The sequence below is a fragment of the Varroa jacobsoni genome, unplaced genomic scaffold (assembly GCF_002532875.2).
Source record: "Varroa jacobsoni isolate VJ856 unplaced genomic scaffold, vjacob_1.0 scaffold_1408, whole genome shotgun sequence".
Classification (NCBI taxonomy): Eukaryota; Metazoa; Arthropoda; class Arachnida; order Mesostigmata; family Varroidae; genus Varroa; species Varroa jacobsoni.
Window position 1 is genome coordinate 119,337 of NW_019214310.1, and position 22,014 is coordinate 141,350.

General features: G+C 42.4%; 1 protein-coding gene across 3 annotated transcripts in view; it reads right to left on the reverse strand.

Annotated features, from left to right (window-relative positions):
* The window catches only part of LOC111269726 (uncharacterized), a 45,188-nt gene that overhangs the window by 1,929 nt on the left and 21,245 nt on the right, over positions 1–22,014 (reverse strand). Inside the window, exons 1-3 of one of the 3 annotated variants that reach the window (XM_086972214.1) lie at positions 20,954–21,152; positions 20,082–20,637; positions 18,870–19,033 (exon numbers count right to left, since the gene is read on the reverse strand). In XM_086972214.1, coding sequence (XP_086828340.1) covers positions 18,870–19,033; positions 20,082–20,151 — 234 coding nt within the window. In that variant the 5' untranslated portion in view covers positions 20,152–20,637; positions 20,954–21,152. Of the gene's footprint in view, positions 1–18,869; positions 19,034–20,081; positions 20,720–20,953; positions 21,153–22,014 lie in introns of those variants that run through there. The other 2 variants (XM_022849539.2, XM_022849538.2) reach the window with 2 other exon arrangements.

Below are 22,014 nucleotides of genomic sequence, written 5' to 3' on the forward strand. Positions count from 1 at the left end.
GTGTTACGACAATTTCTCATGACTCTATGCGGACAATTGCTAAAACTACTGAAGTTTTTATGTCGCAATTGCCTATTTTACGGAAAGCTACCTATTTTGCTATTATTACCTATCTATTTGATACATATCCAAACAAGTAGAATGAATACGAGCTGCAAGCAGAAGTGCTGAAGTAAATTTAGGTGATTCATTTAGTTGCGGCTTTCGAAAGTACCAATCAAGAGCAGGTTTCGAACAATTTAACTTGCTTATGTCCTAACGTTGGCAACAATTAGGGCAGGAGAATACCCATCCTAATTAGCAGACTGATATTAATAGCCCTTAGACACAGAAACAAGCTCTAATAAGTAAAGATTCAACGTCTGTTCAGGTTATAGTTCCATAGTATTCTTTTTTATGGGTCTACACTTACGGGATAAGTGTGTTCTTCTTTGTCTTCATCAAGCATAGGTGGGCATTTACAAACACAAAACATATTATTAAGTCATCATTGGTGTATACAGCTGTTCGTTCGTGTGTACAAATTTACTTCGTTCTTCTCGTCGCGTTCGATTTTTCCTTCATTTAGTTTTTTATAGGTGCCCACCGTCGCCGTTTTAGCCAGCCAGCGTCTTCCGCCGTACGTCAGTTTACAATACAGAAGCATACACATGCACAGACAGACAAACCAATAGAAATAAACAAAAAAACACACACATACACCGCTCTTTCGTTTTTGCCTACAGCACCGGGCGACTTGTAACCACTACAAATGAGTTGATCTTCACGTAACGGGTCGGGGCGACGGCATTTCTGACCAAATGTATGAAAGTCGATTTGGACTGATGCTGCTGAAAAAGGGCCACTGTACAGCAATATCTTGCAGATACTTCGCTCATGAAGCAGTAGAAAAGTTCTCGCCGCAGTGCGTCTTTTCAACTCGATGAAAATATCTATCTATCTATCTGACTGTCTAAAGGATGATCCTGCGTGCGTGTGTGCATGTGATCGTTTGTTCCTCTATTTTCTGTGTTTGCCGGTTGGTTCTGTGGATTGTCTCTTTGGTGCCGATTGAACGTACGCTCTGCGTTCCCTCTGACTCCCTTTGGCGGCGCCCTGGTCCTTTGACGCCTGCTGCCGCGCTGGTCGCCGTTTCGGCTTCTAGTGCCAATAAAAATTTCTACAAATTTGATCGTGTTCGGGTGATTCCGCACAGTGCGAGATATTTTTTTGACGGGATATTTTTACTTCAATTTCAGCTGAGCGATTGTAGAGTCGTAGTTCTCAACGCGCTGTTGACGTGTGAGCGGTTGTCGCCGACAGAGGGGCTCAGTGAAATGCAATGGGATAATACTAATCGGAGTAATAACAAAGGAAATGACTCTCTATGTAACGCTAGATAATATGAACAGCCTTTAGCCAAAACATTTTAAACAACATTTATACTTTCCAAATATAATATTGAAAGAAAATATGCGCAAATGCATGTCGCTAACGTGTGTCCAATGACACTGGCCAGGTATGTGGTTGTGCCTTAGGCTGTAGAAATTAAGGTCAATGATATTTTTTACGTATATGCTATTCGATCTTAGCTAGCAATGAGATCGAACATGCGTCGTACCGAAATCCCATCGTAGGGATCTACTTAAACCAGCGAAGTTCAGATCTTAGCAAGACTAAAAGATCGTCGTAATCGATCGTGATAGATCGTATATGACAGAAAAATTATGGGCCTTAAATATACATGACGAAATAGATGCTTACAATGCTTGACGATTAGCGATAACGCAACTGAGAACCTATTGTTCAATAATACAAATACATTCATTCAAGCATTGATGTATGCTTTCGTCCTAGCGCTGTCCTAATTTCTATTTGGAGTTCCGCACAAATGGTTAAAGGAATTAAATCAATGAAAGCAAAAAAGAATTGGGTAATGGTGCAACAGTGGTTTGATTAGTTAGTCCTTACTTGCTTTGTATGTCGTCACAGTTTGCAGAAAGTCAGCAGGACGAAGATGAAAGGGGGCTGAATTGAATACAGTCTTCTTACCTTACGGTAGCCGTCCATAGACGATATCTGAGGACGTCGGACTTTTTTGGTACCCATCGACACTCACTATCTGTTAAATATTGTACTCATATTTCTTCGTCATCTTTGTACGGGCGTTACGTTTTAGCGGTTCTTAACATTATACTGCGCTGTTGAGAAGGGCGTGTCTAGTTGCTTTTCGCTTTGCGCCTATGTGGATCACAAACGCCTTAGAGGACGAGCCAGCGATATACCTGCTCGTCACTAGAAGGTAAAATGTACGAGACAAGAGACTACTATCGAAGGATCATCGTTGAATTTTTACCATGCAGTAAATCGAGTGACGGAAACAATGAACAAACTGGAAAGGAATATCATGGAATCTACTACCTGTTGTCAGCGTCAAGATTATGTTCAAACATCTATATAATAAGGCTGGCATGAACGCGAGGCCTATTGGTCGCAGCTTGAAACATCAAAGGAACGTTCGATATTATTTTCTGACCCTTTCTATTTTCAAGCCAGATATCCTAGACGGTCCATGGCAGGTTTAATTAATAGATAATTGGAGATTTTCAAGTTTTCCGTGTAAGTCAAGCTTTCTGTCGGCTAAAGGTTATTGGCGATATCACGGACGATACTGACTATCTAAGCCTACTTATAGGATTGAGGTGTTTAACTCAAAAGGGCTGTTTCGGCTACATCGAGGGCGTCCGAAAAATCAAATGAACTGATGACTCAACTGAGCAAAGGAAGCAAAAAAGAGAGCGAAAAAAGACGTTAAAAACCAAGATCCGTTTCTGAAGCTATATGACTTCGCCCTGAGTGGCTCCCTCGTTGACTGACTAACCGGTACTCGTCGGCATCGCCGCCGCTATCGCTGCTGCTCCGACTGTGGCTCGCAACTTGTTTTAGTGGTGCTAAGTTGCTCATCGCGCTGTTCGTCTCACAGCGGGGTGTACAACGCCGTCAATAATAGCGCGAGTAACAGCAACGATTTGAGTGGTCGTACACAAGCTATAGCGCTCGCGGCAACTTTTGAGGCGGCATGCTCACCAAGGTGATGAGCAACGCCCGCCAAACCTTTACAGCCCTTATGGGGAGCTTGGCTGACACTCACCAGAGACATACTGAGCGGCAATAAAAAATGAAATAGATTCTAACAAAACTTAGACACCATTACACAGGCACACACGCACATACCCATCAGCATCTTGGTCGTAGTAATAACACATTAACACCTCCTCACGCTTCTACAGGTTGTCGTCCACTTCTCCCTGTTTTGGCACCACAACGATAACCAGTGGAAAAAGTAAAGCACAACTTCATTTCATCTCCAGCAAAAGTACATCAATAAGATGGCCTTGATGCAGCTATAGCCAATAGCTCGCGGAGGCTTTGATTTTTCACGCGGCGTTTTCGTAGGCGTGAGATACTTGGACTGCTAGAAATAACAGGTTTTGCATCACTTTTATTGTTGCAGCCTTGCCTTTATTACCATATGCTTCATTATCATGTGGAAGTTCTATTCTGATTAATTGATACGTGGCATACGCGCCTGCGCATCGTTTCTGCTTCGCTATGTCGAAAAATATACTGATTTTCGTGTTTCGGCATCAACAAAAACGCCTTATGCGTAAGCGCTTACATGTCAGAAATTTCCAACGAGCAAAAATCAGGAGAAGTCACTCGTTATACGACCATCATCTTCCTCGTTCCATACAGTCGGGGTTAGTTTTGTATACGTCATACACATACAGATAAAGCTCGTTTCGGTACAAGTTTAAAGCTTAGCACGCAGTGAATAATAGACTATTGACGCTTGTCTACACGCCCTATGATAGAAATACTAACATCCAAAACTTTTCAGTTGGACCCTTGTCTCATTACGCATTTGGAACAATTGCCGTCCGTTTAGGTAGCTCACGATAATGTCTAGGATCGTCGACAAGTAATCTAGTTTCGCTTGATTGGCCGGTGACCGCTCCGTCATTTTCTGCAATACATGCTTGTATGCAGTACGGTATCTCAGTTAAAATTGTCCTTTTTATAAACGAATCCCGGTGTAATACGTTAGGCTTGGGTTTGTTTGGGGTAATTGTAACTGCTCAGGCAGCTGTGAATCGAACATACGTAGTTCGGGAATATTTAAATTAATAAAAAACAAAAAATACCAATGCATCTGTGATCTTCGACTGCAACTTGAGGATCTGTTGCTTGTTATGGCGTTGAACGCAAACACCCCATATTTCTTTAACAGCACTCAATCTGTTGCCAGGTGCTGCACAGCATTTGTCTGTCTCGTGACTACACCCGGTCACTATGTCTTTTCTCTTCGTTTTTCATTTCACATTCGACACGATAAATTTTTTTTTTTATTAGGCTTGATTACATACAGATACATGGTTAGGAATAGTCGCAGATTCTTGGTTGACTTGGACCCTGCGTACGCCGTACTGGTGATGAACCTTTTAATCTTGCAGCTAAAATATCCCCACGCAGGCTCCGCGTCCGGGGCGTTCCGACCTTCCCTGACCCCCATTCATGGCGAAATCCACAAATTGAGACATCGAGTAAACGATAACAACAACAGAACGTGGCCGATCGAGAAAGCGCAAGTTTATTTATTCTCAAAGGAACCCCTATTTCGGCCTGACTGTAAGAAGAACACGTGGTTACAGACACATATTACCATACACTACCTAGTTTTGCCTGCTAAAAATTAAATTATCACCTGGGTCCGTATTACGTTTTTGATACAAAATATTTACGTTCCTTATCCTTTTTTTGGACGGGACGGAACATGACGTCACTAGTAAATACGTCGCAAACCGATTACTGCAAGCGAGCATAAAAAATGCCTGTGATTCAATGCACTCTTTAGGCAAAAAGCCATTTCTAAGTAAAAGATATTGTTTCCATTTCTGCCAAACAAATGCAGCCTGAAGCACGTGACATTCAATTTGCTTTATTTTAGTCTGAACTTGACTTGAATAATTAATAGCTCCGTTCTTCTTGAACCCCAGTTTATTAGGACGTGTCACACTTGTTACGACTGTCTACCTATGATGTCTACTGATATTATACTTTGCAATGGCTTTTTAAGAAGAGTAAATTGTTATTATTTTTCGCCAGTGAATGCTTGTAGTATATCTGCGCGTACGTGGTGGAGGAGGAGAAGTTCAACTGGCAGGAGTTTCGACTTTTGTGTCCTGTGACCGCCCTTTCCTCTTGAGTATAGCCAAATGGCCAAGCGCTGGTGGCTATTACTAACGCTGCTGCGGTAGCACAACATCCCGGCAACAACCACACGACCACGACACCCATCCCAACCGCCAACCCCAATCCACCCCATAACCATTCTCACTTCCCCTCGCCCTTCCTCCCCCAGACGGGACCTGAGGGGTACGAGACGACGGACGGAGCAACCACAGCGAACGCCGACTGATAGAGCGAAAGAATAGCGACAGGATCATCGTCGCCGCCCCTGCTGCCGTTGCCGTTGGCGTCAGCCGTAACAGCAGAAGTCAGCTACCGTTGACTGACTTGTTAATTCGTTGTTGCTTCGACTGTTGTAAAAGCCGTCTCGCTAATGTTAAATGGCACGCAAGTCCCCTGGCAGGAAGTATTCTACGTATTATTTTATTTTTCTTCTTGTTGTAACTATAAGCTACATTAACTTGGTTAGATACAAACGACTTTTTTTTTATTTTTACTTGCACATCATACCAGGCACCAACGTTCTACTACGTTTGGGCTTCCTCAGTCGAAGTGCTCTACGGGACCATGGTTACGTTCATCGGTTACATGAAAAATCTGCTAATTTCTTTTCGCTCCATAAAGATGTTACTTTTAAAATCACACATATTTTGAGCCATCTGTCCCTTTCTCTCGAGATGTGGTGCTGCGTTTATGGTAGGGTAGTATATGAAAAGCTAAGTAATCATAGATCTTCCTATTCCCTTGCAGCTAGTTTCCGCTCTTCGTCCTCCCTTGTTCCGCAAAGCGGTTACGCTCCGTGTGTGTACGTAGGACTCGCAATCGACATAATTCTTGCTTGGATTTCACAGGAGGAAACATCTCTGCTTGCCCAGTGTCCAGTGTATACACAGACCCAAAACCATAGGATGTCTATGTATGGGGCCAATGCGAAGATTGAATCGCGTAAAGAAATTTCACACCTACGAGTTACTCTGATTTTCCTATTACAGGCCTAAACTTTCCTTCTACTTCATACTATGCTATTAAGCTTCTACTAAGTTCGTCTTCTTGATTTTAGTGGATAGTTATCCACATGAGTTCGATTAAACTCGCGATCTATACAAGGAGTTTGAAGCAGTGAAAGTGAAGTCTCTGAAACAAAGTCGAAGGTCAGCCTACAAATTCGCCTAATTTCATAATCAACGAACCCTGAATTTCGGATATCCTATCGTTAATTAATGATAGACGCATTCTGCCATTGACTGTGTATGACCGCAATGATTGTCTTTTTTGACCGAAGATCTAATACGATAGGGTTTCTTCATTGTGTCGCTTTGTCCTAGCGATAATCGTCTGTCCAGGCTGATTCGAAAAGCGAACTTTGAATGTCAAGTGTTTTGTAGTAGTGAGGATGACGACATGATCAATGCTTCGTGCAAACGAATGACTGCAACGACAGGAAATACATTTATCAGAAATGATCTTCATTTTTTTCGAACACCGAATTTCAGCCTAGATCGTGATAGAAGATTTTGAAGCAAATAGAAATGCTTCTCCTAGCATTGGTATCACTCCCCTCAACGGAGAGATCGACTCCCTGTTATTATGTGGGAGAACGTTCAGTTCTAGTGGTATTATAAAGCAAGATGCCGAGTCATTAACAATAATTAGAGATAATAACAGATATTCACTATAAGTTGTACTACAAACAAACTAAGCCAGCAGTTACTGCCGTACCGGTTGTTGTTGTTGTGCTGTTATTCTCGGTAATGTTTTCTATCGCTACTCTTTGATCTTGTTGTAGGAACGAATAGCGATCAACAGTTGCCCGTGCTTTTGGTAGAACCAACTATCCACTTGTTGATTACGTCTTCGTTTAGCTTCATTTAACGCACACGCATACACACAACGATCTGAGTTAGGCGGTGAGAACTATATAGATATATTTGCTTCTTAGCTTCTTTTTCGTTCGCGGCTTAATTCTTCGTACCCGCTACCCCCTGTTCGATCCGCGGGCAATAGCTTGGGAGGCTCCCCATTGTGTTCGATAACAACAACAACAACAACAATGGTAACAACATGTTTTTGGGCGTCCAGAGAGGGAGCACAGCAACTAAACGATTCACTTGAAGACTGAGCACGAAATTATTAAGTGAGTAAATGTTGGGAGATACTTAATTTTTTTGGGTGTAGAATTGTGTTACCCTTGCATTAGATGGCTGACCTTCAGAATAAATGCGTGTATTCCAAAGTTCGCATGTCCTTAACTTATATAGGAAAACAGTTTACACTGCACCGTTGCAACGATGGGAACTGTAAACGAAACAGAAACATGCAAATATTCAGAATAGCGGAAACTCTACTAAAAATGGGGGTACCTAGGCCGACAGACCGCTCGGAACTGTCATCGTTGGAAGTAACGGGCGAGCCTGCCTAATAGGCATATGAGAAGGCAAAATATTTCGACCCCAGTTGTCAGCGGATGGTCAGAATATATATTAAGAATGTAATAAAACAATTTACCCGCTTATAGTAAAGGCATGCATACAATGATGGAAGACAGCCATCAGGACAAACTGAGAAAAATAAAACGATATTTAAATATTGTATGCGATGCCAGATTAAAATGCAGCTTAACTTTAACTATGAAATCTTCCATTCATCATTATATGGCACGTACTTTGAGTATCGTGCATGGAACGATATTTCACCTACATGCATATATTATCCAATTTTCTGCGACGTTTGTTTTGCTCAAGATAGGTAATCATGTGGTGGCCTGAAACGTGGAAAACATTTTGTATTTTCCGTCCACAATCGGCAGTCGCTTCACCCGCTTGCCCGCCCAATCACAGCCTTCACTTTGTCGCATTATCGTACTTCATATCGGTTTATTATGACCTCTCCACTCTAATACTCGATGGTCAAAATGCTCTCACTCTCCCTTACCCACCTTTCGCCTATTGACTTCTTGCGGCATAGCTGCCCACCTTTTTTTGTTCTTTTGGGCTGATTCAAAAATTTAATCGAAACAAAAGCGTCAATAAAATTGATCACCGCCCATCTCCTCAGCCGATGGCACGACCGAAATCATCACACCTGCATCGTCGTCGTCGTCTATGAATCTCGCCGATGCACCGTAAACGCACAGGATTGACACAGCAACGAAGTAAAAAGAGATGTATTGTTCCGCTTGCCTTACCGCGTTATAAATCCAGAACTGAAGGCCAACACGGACAAATACGCGGTAGGTCACAAATCGATAAAGCTTGAATCACTACCTAATTCTACATTGTACATCAGACTTCCGTTATCAGACCAATGCGGAATAGTTCAGTAGGTTCTGCAATGTTTCGAAGTAGATATGCCGAAAACTTTTTCGGATCATAACGTAGAATATTGGTAGAAATTAGTTAGAGAGAACAGCGGCGGCTGCGGTTAAACGGCGAAGCACTAGGCACAGATCCGAGTTCAGTACTATTTGCCAAGAAGGGCAAAAAGCGCCGAAAAAGATAACTGCATTATTAATTTATAATTACAACTGAATTAATTAAGAAATTAATTGCAGTTGGGAACGCATTGAAATGACCCAAGAAATCAAGTTTTTTTTAAAACATTGTCATTGTGTAGATGTGTATTGAAAAAGGTCTGCTGTAATCAAGCTTATGTTTAACGTGTCCTTTCTAACTGGAATTGGTCCTCGGCTTATTATTATAGAACAAGTAACTTTTGCTTTTTTCTGACCAAAGACTAGTTCTGGAAGACAATAAAAAAAAATAAGTATCCATAGTGGTAGCAGATCACTGGGGACTTCCGGTTATCTACATTATACTGATGAAGCAAATATATATAGTTTAGTAACGGACTTGATGCAACTATTATCGTCGCCTCTACGCGATTGCCAGTAATTGTTGGTATTAAGGAGACGAAGATTCCGCACATACCCAGCTCTCAGCGCACCTAACTCAGAAACGACTGCGGATCCGACGATTAAGGAAGTCTGATGAATTCTCGCTTAGTGCTCCCCCGTACCCTCTGTGTACAGCTCTCAATAAGCCAACATTCTCCCCACCCAGCGTTGACAAACAGTGAGTTGTGCAAATATTTGCCTATTACTGAGCTTTTAACGGCTCAATTTCAGCGTATTATTAAGGTGTCGCTGAACATAATACCAAAAACCACAAAAATTTGCATTTTTTAGCTGTAAACCTTGAGTTACTGTTCAGGGATTTAAGAATGATATTTATATTATCGAAAAACACATGGTGATTAGGAGAATGTTGGACCTAAACGGCAAGTCTAAAGAAGAGGCTGCGCTGCCTAAATTTGCATGAGCCATCAGACATCGTTATAAACCTATCTTAACCTATCTTGTTAAACTTACTTCAAACTAATACCGGGTCGTAAGATGAAGCTGCGTTGTCTGTTCTCCTGTATCCTAGCTGTTTTTTCAGACTAGGCTGTACGTGTATCCGCCGGTAATCAAAACACAAAAGTTGGCAAAAATATATTACCAGCCATCCTACGCTAAGCTATAGCTCAGTCGCACAAAATCGTCAAACTTTATTAGAAATAATCGTAGCTGTTTTCTCTCCGATTCATTGTCAAGGTTAACCGACGATACGCTAAGTAAACAACCAGGCTGCGTACATTTCCCATTATGTCGATGTCGGACCCCCGCGACTGAAGCAATTTGAAAGGCAATTCTGATTGAAAGGCAGCTGGCCATATTGAGCAATGCATAGCGCTACCGCTTTTGCACCCAACGCTGAGCCAGATTCGCGCCTTGTTTAACAAAATCTATGCAAGCAACATCGAACGGGTTCCTGCTCCCACCGTTTACTTGTGTCGCCCGATGCGAACTTAGTGCTAAATGTCGGGCCTGTTTAACGCTTTAGCAGCTATTAAGGTTTTTAAAGCTTCAGCTGGGCCAATGTCTCAGACAACATTCGTTGCTTGTGCGTCTTTTCTTGGCCTGATCACAAAACTTAAATATGATGACATTGAGACATTTCTGATCACTCACTTACATATAATGCGTATCTTCTGCCTAATGCATCCTCCGATCGTTTCCAGAATCCAACTTTCGTTGTTGTTACAGAGAAATGTCTGTACTTAGTCTATCTGCTTTCTACTAATTATACCTGCGACAGAGTTACGTCGCAGCCTGGCACGCGGTAACCATAAATAGCGCTTCAGATTTGAAATAACCGAAGTTAACAACAGTCCATCGTTCTCATAACGTAATTACTATTGACACTTATTTATCTTGCAATTCGTAGACACATTTGTCTCCTCCTCTTGCCTCGCTCCTTTTTCTTTTTAGTTATCCGGTTTCTTTTGAGAAAAGTAGCAGTTGAAGAAAACAGTGAGTTTAGTATTAAGGAATACACACACAGACTTTCCCTGTCGTAAAGCTTCCCTTGCCAACTGTTGGCGGTACGCCGTAAGGTCATTATTACCAAATAAGGCTCCCGATGGCAAGCGTCGGTTTGTCTGTTCGCGTATTCCTGTTTCTGCATTTGTTGTTGGTGCGGTGGGACCGCTCGGTCTCCATTTTCAGAACCCATCGGGGTGTTGCAGTCCCCACAGTTTCTCTTACTTTTGGTTCTCCGCCGACTAGAGCACGATGAAGACGAGCATCAAGCAGCAGACATCACCGGTCAGTAAGAATACAGACAGGGATCGTGGGAGATTAAGGAACGTTGTTGGTTCCGCTACGAATGTGTACGTACGCACGTGCACGTGCAACATTAGCTTTTGCTCCTAGGTTTCTGCGGTACTGTTTCTGTCTTTTATGATGATTGTATACGTAGCTTTGATGTTTGCTTTTCTGGGCACCGTTGGCGCCTTATCGTAAAGTGTCTCTCGGTCTGTTTGTCTTTGTGGCTCTTGTTTCCGCTAGAGGCACTGTTTTCGTTGCCGTTGTTGTCCATTTCGCAATCCTGATCGAAACCTTGACGAGCGTCGTCTTTAACGTTATCATGGCCAAAATATGGCCAAGCACTCCTCGAGATTTGGTGGTCTGCTCTTTTGACTTGCCGTGCGTTCCTTGTCGTATCACAGCACCCCATTCTCTGCCAAGGCGCCGATGACGGTACAACGCCACAACGATATCCAGATAAACCGACAGACAACTATGACCAGGAGCAGTGGAATCTCCGTGTCCACTGACTACTGCTGCTGCTGCTGCTGCTTGCCCATGCCGTGGTCTGATCGAGAAAAAAGAGGGCGGAAGTAAGCTAAGAAGTGGCTCCTGTGACAACTGAATGGATCCAACCGAGCTGTTTGTTGATCTTTTCCACTGTGTTTGTATGTGTGCTTGTCGGGTCTAGTCGAGTGGTCGGCCATCGGGGGAACGACTTGTAGATGCCTCACTAAGTGGTTGACGATTTGATACAATGAAGTCTACCGAGCGAGCGTTCGTCCTGCCTGCCGCCGCCGCGGCTGTCATCACCACCACCACCAAATTACCAAAATCATCACAATCATCGATACATAGCAGAAGCACCATGAAGATCATGATCAGTAAAGAAGAAAGAAAAAAAAACGCCTGAATTGTCGTTTTAACGAGCATGAGACAGGACATACAGACACATATTGCCTGATGATTGTCGTTCCTGCCTCCGCGATTCCGAAGTCATCGCTAAATTGTCGCGCTGTTTTCTTTCCCCTGCATCTCCCCCCGCGTGCGTCGCTATTGCTGCTGCTGCTGCTGCTGTGGCGTCTTCTTGCCTGCTTCTCCTTGGCTTTTCATACGAGCTTTTATTGCCTATAGCTGGGTGTCCAGATATGGAATTACGAAACTCTAATACCAGACATTTAGGTGGACAGCTGTTCTATCTGAGGCATCAGCTGCGATGTACCATAGGCGCACTTGGTAAGAGGGTTCAGGTGAGCATCGTATGACTCTCCCTTTTTGAACAATTTAGTGAAGCTATATTGACTTTGTCGCTTTTTTATTTGCTCTTATTATCGTGCAATCCATTATCTAGCGTAAATGATTCAATGTACTGGCAGAACGCTTCCGATCTGACTTGTATAAACTTTTTCGCCGCACGAGACGAGGCGACACACTTCTAAGCAACCAACAGCTTGCAGACATCTTCTGCACTAGTCTCAATCACAGTTTATTGGAATATTGGCTCATAAATAATAAGGTGAAATTCCATTGAATGCAAGATATTTTGCTTTTCAGTGGGGTGCGAACACTCGTTATCGACAAGAATTTCATTCTTGAAAAGCCGACCTTAACAATCAAACAGGTCCTGATTCACTTAGGTTTGTCCCGGCGACAAATCGACTATCGGCCTCTTCGTATTTCTTTAAACTCGTTGCTGTCTAAATTTGTGCCTACCAGTAGCAATAATTTAAGCGAAGTAAACCAGAGCACTTGAAGGCTCCCATCACTAAGAACATCTGTGCGGTCGTTCGGCCGTTAACGACTCGGCCGGTCAGCAGTATCCAACGAGCGTCCGTAAATGTCCGCAGAGGAAATGAATAGCTAGTGTCCCTATGTAGTTGCATTCTAAATAATGATACCTGCTCGTTGAGAAGACATCTGACTCAACGAGAACACCTTAAAGTGATGACTTAGGACCAGCAAACCTACTCCGTCTCAAATTCTTTACACAAATATAATCTTGCATCCCGTGTCGCTTACGACTATCACCCAAGCTCCTTTGTTGCCCTACAGAAACTATGAGGCCCGCTGCTACAATGCCCATAGCTCGACTCCATAGATAGATCTGTGCTCGTATTCGCTAAATAGAGCAAAGTATAGAAACTAAATTTTTTGGAACAATCCTGCTGTCAATCTAGCCGGAAATTACTAGCGTCAATTTGTAATGCAGTGAAGCAATTAAATGTCGTGATATTCTAAAACATTTGCCATGATACCCTGACGTGCATTACGTAAAATTCCGTTGACGTTTTTTTATCGTTACACAGTTTACCAGTGGTCTGTGGTCATTGAACAGTTAACACGTTACAATGACCTTATTAATGTGAGCGCCTTAGGCGTTTAATAATTTCTGTATCGCAGATCTATCAAGGGTATACGTTAGGCGCCACATTTTGAATATTTCAACGAAGATAGACTAAACTGTTCGCTTTAATACAGAATGGCAAAATTGATTTGATCTAGTAAAGTGTTCGCATGTATTGTATGCCACCTTGTAGGACGCATCGGGCCTAGCTATTTTATGACGAGGCATCAGATGTTAGGTATCTGCGCTTCTCTATTGGCCAAGCAGGCGCCGTGTCGGTGCCTGTGATTGACTTCATTCCGCTATGTTCTTGCCGGTTACGTTTGTAGAATGTCATATAATGCCCAACAGAGGTCAACGTGTCGAGCCAGGAACGTCCAGGAATAAGTATCAATCATAAATGCTACTTATTTGATAGATGGTGCGTGTTTTGATTGGTTCGGGTGGAACGCAAGTTAGGCCTGAGCCATAAATAACACTGATGAATACAGAAAAGTATTGGTGCATAGTTTTTCGACATTTTTCCTAAGTGCGCTATAGAGGCAACGAAGTACAGAGTAACAAATGTCTTCACCGGGAGGCAGTGGAACGTCAGTGAACGTGAACGTGCGCGACGAGTCTTCATAACAACTATGCCACAGGTTCATATAGGTGTTTTCTTTAGGAAGCGGATAAAGAGAACAGGTTTCGCCTTCGCTACAGATATACTCCGTGCACGGTATCGTGCAAGACTGCCTTAGCAAACAGATATGACATGGTTGTTGTTATTATTAGTACCGGATGCGTTTATTATTATTATCAATGTATTATATTTTATGTGTGTCTACTGTTACAAATGATGCACATACGTTTAGACGGAGGGAGTCTAAGCGTCGGCAGTAAACTTCAGCGACAACACCGCCATCATCGAACAACTGAAGCTGAACCGTTTGGGAAACGCTAGAAAACGCTTAGGCATTGTTTCAAATGAACAGGGCATTGATCCAATCTTTTTTATTGAAGGGCTTCGTAAATTGTGGAGGGGAAAAGGGTTTAGTGCTGATGAATTTGATTATGTCGTAAACATTCTGCCCTCCATCCCTCCCGACCCCCGCGACACAGTGAGCGTAGGCATAATAAAAGATCCCTATCTGCAGGGTCACTGTTCACGTCCTCCTCTTCGACAACTCAAAACCTATACACGAAAGCTTCGATTTCACCCAAGTAGAACCCTTCAAGGTAATTAAGTTAGCCGCACGCGATTGACAACTCCTTTTTCAAAAGCTCACGAAAGAGCTTAGAGCGAATGTAATAGCTTTACCCTTAGCGGAAAAAAGCAGTACTTCCCCATTGGCGAGTTCGTCTGTAAGCAGCTATAGGTAAAAATCATCGGGACTCATTGTTACAAATAGAATTGAAACGTGCGACTCCACCTTTGTTAGTAATTCGTATCTAAATTAAATCATTGCCAACAAACTCATTGACGGCCGCGCCCATTTTAGGCGTGCTATGTACTAGACTATAGTCCTTTGTTGGCACGGCGTTGTTCTGCGTACGAGTCTATTTATTACGTAATTCGAAAACCGTACACTATCGTCACAAGAACGATTTGGAAAAGGCCCTTTACATTATAGCTAAAACAAGCTCCCGGAACCTAACTCTTATTACGAAGCAGTTTTTTTTCTTTTCTTTTCTTTTCGAACTAGCATCATTTGATACTACTGGATAGCGTAATATTTTCTTTAGTTTATTTAATAGCAATACGGGTAAAGATGAAATACCGTTCCAGTATAGATGTTCATTGTTCTCGTCTCTGTTTCACATACTTCACACTACGACCAAGACATTGGCAATGCGTTTACGTGTTAAATAAGGTAATAAAGTTAGAGGCTTTATTTCTTTCCGCTATTTTATAAATTCGGTGGCGACAGCACACCGAAGCAAAGATTATATCGTATCATAAGGAATGACTATGGCCATGTTTGGAAAGATGAAATATGTTGCAACAAATTGATAGCTAAACGTCCAGTCTGAATGTAAATTGTATGTGGGACACTTAAAGCTGACTGAATGCAGATAGGCCAAGTATTATCAGACCAAATAATTACGACCTGGTTAAAAATGGATACTTTCATGTAGGACGGGCGGGCGGGCACCATTAGATGTCCACTTATTTAAACAGCGATATGTGATCAAGAACAATAACATTTGATACGATCAGCGAAGCCAGCAGAAGCCGGCGACAGGTCCTTTGCGAGGGAGAACGAAGAAGCGATAGCGAATGCGTTTGATGATAGCCCGCATATTGCTTCATCACCTCACGAGCAGTTGTTCGGTGGTAGAGGAACGCTATTTAATCGCATGTTTTTACGGTTTACGTAAGTGCTCTTTCGATAACTGAATGTGCAGAACAGGCAGATATGAAGGCAGGCAAGCGCTGATTGTCGGGCTACTAAACAAACCTCCATTTTAGGCTGTGGCTTAAACGAACCTCACTTTAGGTGCATGATGCTAGCTTAGCGCGATTATGACTCAGGATACATGACAATGGTCCGCGGTTTAAACCTCGATCAGGTAGTACTTTGTTTGCTCTTTCCAAAATGTCATGTACAGAAGCACGGACTTGTATCGCTGAAGACTTCTGCAGGTCCGTTTAAACCGAAACACTAAAATCCAATTGTGTGCCAACACTGACACATGGATTATACATACATGATATTATTCAGGTGCCCTCAACAAACATTGATTCATCCGGCATCCGACACACCCGGGCAGTTAAAAACAATCGTCACTGGCCTACTGAAAAACAGTAATAACAAGAAGAAGAAGAAGCGTGTTCTATTTGAAAGTTCTTTTTAGTTAGCTAAAAATTGCCCAAGCATTGGAAAATATATTCAATTGACTGCCGCCAAGAGAGGCCATATTGGTCACGCTTAGCTTTGTGAAATGTAAAGGCCTAATAGCTTAGAGCGTAGTTCTTTGCCTAGTGTAAATTCTATCACGCTTCGCGCAATCTCGAACTAAGGTTTTTAGCAATGGGCAAAAACTAAGCCTCTAACTAGGTGCTACATAAAACCGGCGTTCGTCTTATAATAACTACTGCCGGAAAGCATATTGCTCTCCGAATACACGCGGGTATATAGTAGGTGATTGGCGATGGTCAGAGCGAATTTGTTTCGCCCGGTGGGCTTAGCCCGTACGTAGCCGAATCAAGCCGCTCAATCGCTTAACGGTTGCAAGAGTCTGCTCTGACCGATCTGTGATTGGTCGACTCATTCAGCTTCACTTCCTACTTTCCTTTCCTGATATCTCTTTTCCCCATAGGGTTCCCCAATTTGCGTGGTACTTCGGTGTTTGAAGTAACGACGCTTTCCCGCATCATCATAGTACGCATCTACCACGGGTCTGATCATTTCAGTTCGACGATGGCCGTCAGCAACGGCCGATGAATTAAGCCCCGCTTGGTGGAGGCAACAAAGAACGATGGTGATACTACTATGGACTGCTACTATACGACAGTTAAAGCCAGAAATAACTAGAATTCGATTTTGAGTTTTTGCCGTTGTTGCTACGGCCGCTGCCGTCATTCGTCAGTCTCTCAGTCTTCTATGAGCAAACAAATAAAAAATGAGCCTTTTTGGAATTTCGATCATGATTTTCGTTATTAGGACCCGGCAGCTGAGATCGACAAGGGCGGTTCCGCGGTCCCAGTTCCCTTCCACGCGAATTGAAATTACCCCCAAAAAACACTTGTCCGTCCAACATAACACATGTACTTTCGAGCTAATCAGTGAGTTATCTCATAACTTCCTTCAAGGTGTCGGTGTTGCCGATTGCCAAACTTACATACGTATCTAGTTTTGATCGACTGGCGTAACATAGTCTATAGATAGGTACTTCTATAACAGAGATACATCGAATACAAGCCAACTTAAAATACCTTTCGAAAAATCTAATTTCTAGCTACATGATTACAGTCCGCTAAGTATATTACATAATTACTGATCGTTTTCACGATCAATATTTGATCCGCTGGACCTTATTCAGGCCATTGTACGTCGAGCCTAAACAAACGAGAACGATCGTATGTGTGCAATAAAAATCTAGACAGGTGGTACGGAGTGTCCTATGGTTAAGGACAAGCTGTAGCATCCTAGTAATGGGCACCCTTTGCTACGCGCATAAGATGAGATCTTCTGCAACTCTTATACGTGTATATCATAGCATTATTAAATAGCGACAGTGACAGACAGTAGCAAAACTCCCGTCTGCCGGTTGACTGAAGTGTCTTCATCCTGATAACGAGGCTATCCGTTCCACTAGGTCTCAGGTCTAAGGAAATCTCCTGGACATCATCACGTCACCATTCGACGCTCTTCTCAGCAGCGATGGCGGTAATTTGGATGTTATTTTACTACTAAGGATGTACATCTATCTGTAGATCCTAAGCGAACGCTAGAGTAGTCAGCCACTTGTAAGCGCCCTCCGGCCGAATCTTATCGGATCCTCTAATACATTCCGCGTTGCTGACGCCTCGGTGGCTGAAGCTTGTAGATGCTTAGCAGCCCGATAGGGGTGTGATGGAACGAGCAGCAATATTAAGATAGGCATCAGTGGCAGAGTGAGATGACGGACGCTAACACGCAAATAAATGTATATGTCTTGTTGTAGCTTTTATTACTCCTATACACAATCAGTTCTTGCAGTCACAATGATTTTTTTCTCAAGCTACTATGGGTCGTTTACACAGATCACATCTGACACGAATTTGTAAACAAGAATTATAAACAAAAAAAAAAAACCACTCAGCCAGGCGCAGTTGCATTATATCATTCTATGAAAAACCCCAACGATGCTTGTCTTATCGTTGCGGTTGAAATATGTTTATCAAAATATGTGTGTACGTATTGTAAAGTGTCTCTGAATAAGACCATGCATCTGTCCTCTTAAAATTAATTCTGCAATGTTTAGGAACCGTGTCGTCTTCACTAGAATAGATTGCAGAATGATTTCTTTTCACGCCTATTTTTAAGGTACATATAGGGTTACCGTCATCCGTACCCGCATATTCAAAGGATTTAGGGCCATTGTTCCGTTTTGAAAGTAACGCCAGGTAATAGACAGAAATTCGGGGAATATATAATTAGTTCCTGGTTCGTGGTACTCGTTGCAATGCACAGTCTACGATTTTAGTTTTAGAAAGTTCCATGGCGGAAATGTCTAGTTGTTTGACGATACGAGTGACGCACCAATAAACTGCAGGTGGATTTTCGCCCTTTATTCTACAAATTGACGTAGACTGCTTTGAAGGGTTCTTTCGATGTTGAGGCTCAGCAAAGAGCCCGCAGTAGAGAACGCTGATCCCGGCGGCTGGAGACAAGCAAATCGGTAGCTTATTTGTGCCTCGTAATAGCCAATCCAACAACACGGACTGCCTAGGATGCGGGCCTTTTGGGCTTATTGCCTAGTTTTTCTGGTTACTGGTATTTTGTCGTTATCTTTTATGTCTTCTCTTCTTTTTCGATAGTTTGTTTGTATCGAAACGTCTTTATTTCACTCTGCATCTGTCAGCATTTGCACTTTCTGCGACATATGGTACTATTAATTGTATACAGTCGTCAGATTAGAAAAATATAGTGTTGCTATCCTTATTCCCGTCAACATTGCGGCTGACGTTAGACATAATGGTACCTGTATTCTTGATTCAGACAAATCGAGGCGGAGCGCGAGAGCTTCTCGAAGAAATACGTCAGGATAATGCGATATTTGGAAGGCCTTCTCCAACTCTTCTAACTGCCATGCGTTAAAATTTGTGCGACACCGCCGTTGACGCGTTTCCAGGTCAGATTCGGTCTCTGAAAAATCAACAGACAAACGAAAGGTTCTTGGGTTATTCAATTAACTGTATGCAATTGGAATCGCGAAATAAGGGTAAACTTCTTTCAAGTTAATCTTTCAGAAAAACAGATCGAAAGTTAATCCTGATCCTAATCTACTTAATTCACAGAGCTTATTCAAATCAAATTTTGTTTCTTTATTTATGTCAACATTCATTAAAGTATCTAGAATTCTCTTCTATTTACATGGCTCTTACTAAAAATGATATTTATCTGTGGAAGTTTATTTTTCCTGGCAACTTTACCATCTACACAGGACTATATAACATGGAAACTATTACGGTGATTGAACGAAATGGGTCTCGATGCCTGGATGCACTAAATGTAGAGTGACTCGTTCAACAATCCCATTGATACCTATGTCGTACGCGACAAGAAAACAAATCTAAGAATAGCGATCAAAGTCGATTTTTTAGTTGGAAAAAAATTATATATATATATATATAGTATCTTTGGCGTTCAGTTTATTCAGGTGGTGATGATATATTCAACAATCGATCTGTTAGCCCATCATTGTTTTTCTCTCTCCTATTGGAGAGATGGGTGATCAAAGGAGTCAGGGAAAGCAATTTTAAAGCTCTAACCCAATTTTTGAACAGATTATTATAACTATTTCCATGACCAGTATTGTTGCTCTTCACCAAGGTTGTGCATGGCGGAATTATATAATAATATTGCCGGCGGCGTCTTCGGTCTCCAGCGTTCGCCAGCTTCATGCAGATGGAAAGATATAGAAGGAGGCGAAGAATCGGTCGTATTTTGTATATGCTTCGAATAAAGCGGCATTGGTCCATGAGTTGTTTTACAGATTCATTCTGCGATGATATAGTAAACGAGCTGACAAGTTTAAACAAAAACCACCTAAAAGGGGGCTCTTAAAGATGCATATTAGTGCAGCTAACTTTGTTCGGCTGGTCGGCAAAATTGACCTGGGAAGTCCACGGCTAACTTGGCTAGCTAGCGTTTTCTACTTATTAAACATTATTCCGATTATGACGATACCTACTTATTTTGTCTTTCAAGTCACTTTCCTCAAGTAGCTTATTGAGTAGCATGTAGGTCCACTCAGGCATCATGTATAGTATTATTCAGTTTGTCTCCCACTGACTCGTACCCGTCAACCGGTCGCCGATAAAGTTGCGTCGTAATCTCATAATCGACTGTCTTTCTGATGACAATTGTCCACCTGCAAAACTCAGTTACCGATTGTTACTGCCACTTCGGCTGTCTGATAGTTCTTTTCTAAGTAATGCAGTTTTTTATATCATTGCATGACCCCTCTTTATGCTACGGCTTCAATTCATACAATGATCATTACCCTCAGATGAGATCATGGTAGAGGACACTGTATTGCCTGTACTCAAGTCGCTATTCAAATTATCACCGTGGCCGTTGTCCGCAAGGCTAAACAGTGAACGTGGGTTCCATTTTATTTGATTGGATTCATGAGAGACCCAGTTAGGAAGGCTACTTATTATTGATCGTTGTGTGCACGCCGTCACGTTGGCCCATCCACGTTCGATCCGTCCGGTGATGCTCCACTCAGTTGTAGCATCTCGACACTGTCGAAAACGATAGCTTTTAGTTGGTTGGACGGGAGGAGTAGAAAAAAGAGGCGGCAAACAACGGACGAGGGTCAAACTAAAACGATTCACTCTGCGTTCGTTCTTCGTAGACTGACTTACCTCACATTAGCCACTTGTATAGGAACCTATGGAACTAGGTTGACTACATTTATTTGGTCATAAACACTTTTGACAGTGGAAACGATCTATCGCGATCTATGACGACTCAATCAGCCCAATAGGGCATATGTAGTTACATGAAAATAGCTATGGAGAAGAAATGCACGAACACATTCACTCTGTACATACATACATACATACAGATGCACAGCCTGTTCGGGACCTTTCGATGGATTTACACGGTATCTGCTGCGTCGTACAGTAACTACAAGCAATGGGAACGCGTCAATCATCACATCTTTCAACGCATTTACCAAGAATAAGCTTTATAATTGACTGTGCTCTAGCGGGTTTGGTAGTTGAAGGTAGCGTTCTGCTCGAAGATTCGCTCAGACATAAGTGAAAGGTGGAAGCCTTGCATCATCGTCACTGAAACAGTAATCTTTCAGAGATGGCACCGAAGTGGCGTAACCTTTGACCTACCTGAAAGAACCGATATTGTAGCTGCTTAAAAATGAACCTTAAAATAGGCACCAAGATCTAGTATCTTCGATTGTTGACATTTAGAAGAGAACTAGAACATCGTATGCATCATATCATGTCCTTACGCGAATAAAAGTTATACATATATTTAGAGTGTTTGCATTAGAGTAACAATAGCAAGAACAGGTTTATAAACACAAAAAATAAATGATTTCTCTAGATTATCAAAAAGAGTCCTATCAGAAATCAGGTTGGGGCCAAGCAGGTGAACTGCCTTCTGAGTGCCGTTTAGCGCGAATCATTGAAAAAATTCATCATGAAAAAATTCATGAATGGGTAAATAGCCCCCGTGCTGTTAGCAGCCACCTGATACCAATATTTTCTCAATGTATATAGAACCGTACTTATTTTAATAAAGAGATCAGGGCCACCGCTCTCCTCTGAAATTGTTGCTTGCGACATGACTGTAATCGATAGGACGGTCCGTTCGATATGGGTTTGTTTTTCGCCGACAGGCCTAACCCAGGAACTGTTAAATGGCATAAAGAAGCTAACCAAGGAGCTCCAATGACTCGAAGATCCGCAGCGCACCAACGCGATATCGGGCGATTTTAATTAACTGTAAATGGATTGAAAAATTTTCCAGAAACCTGGGACCGCGGCCGAAACATCTGAGGCGAATATCTGACTCGATGTTGTGCTGCACGGAGCCGTGCACGGTGCGTAACAGTACGAACTCGATGTGATCAGAGAAATGCTACCATAGTGGAT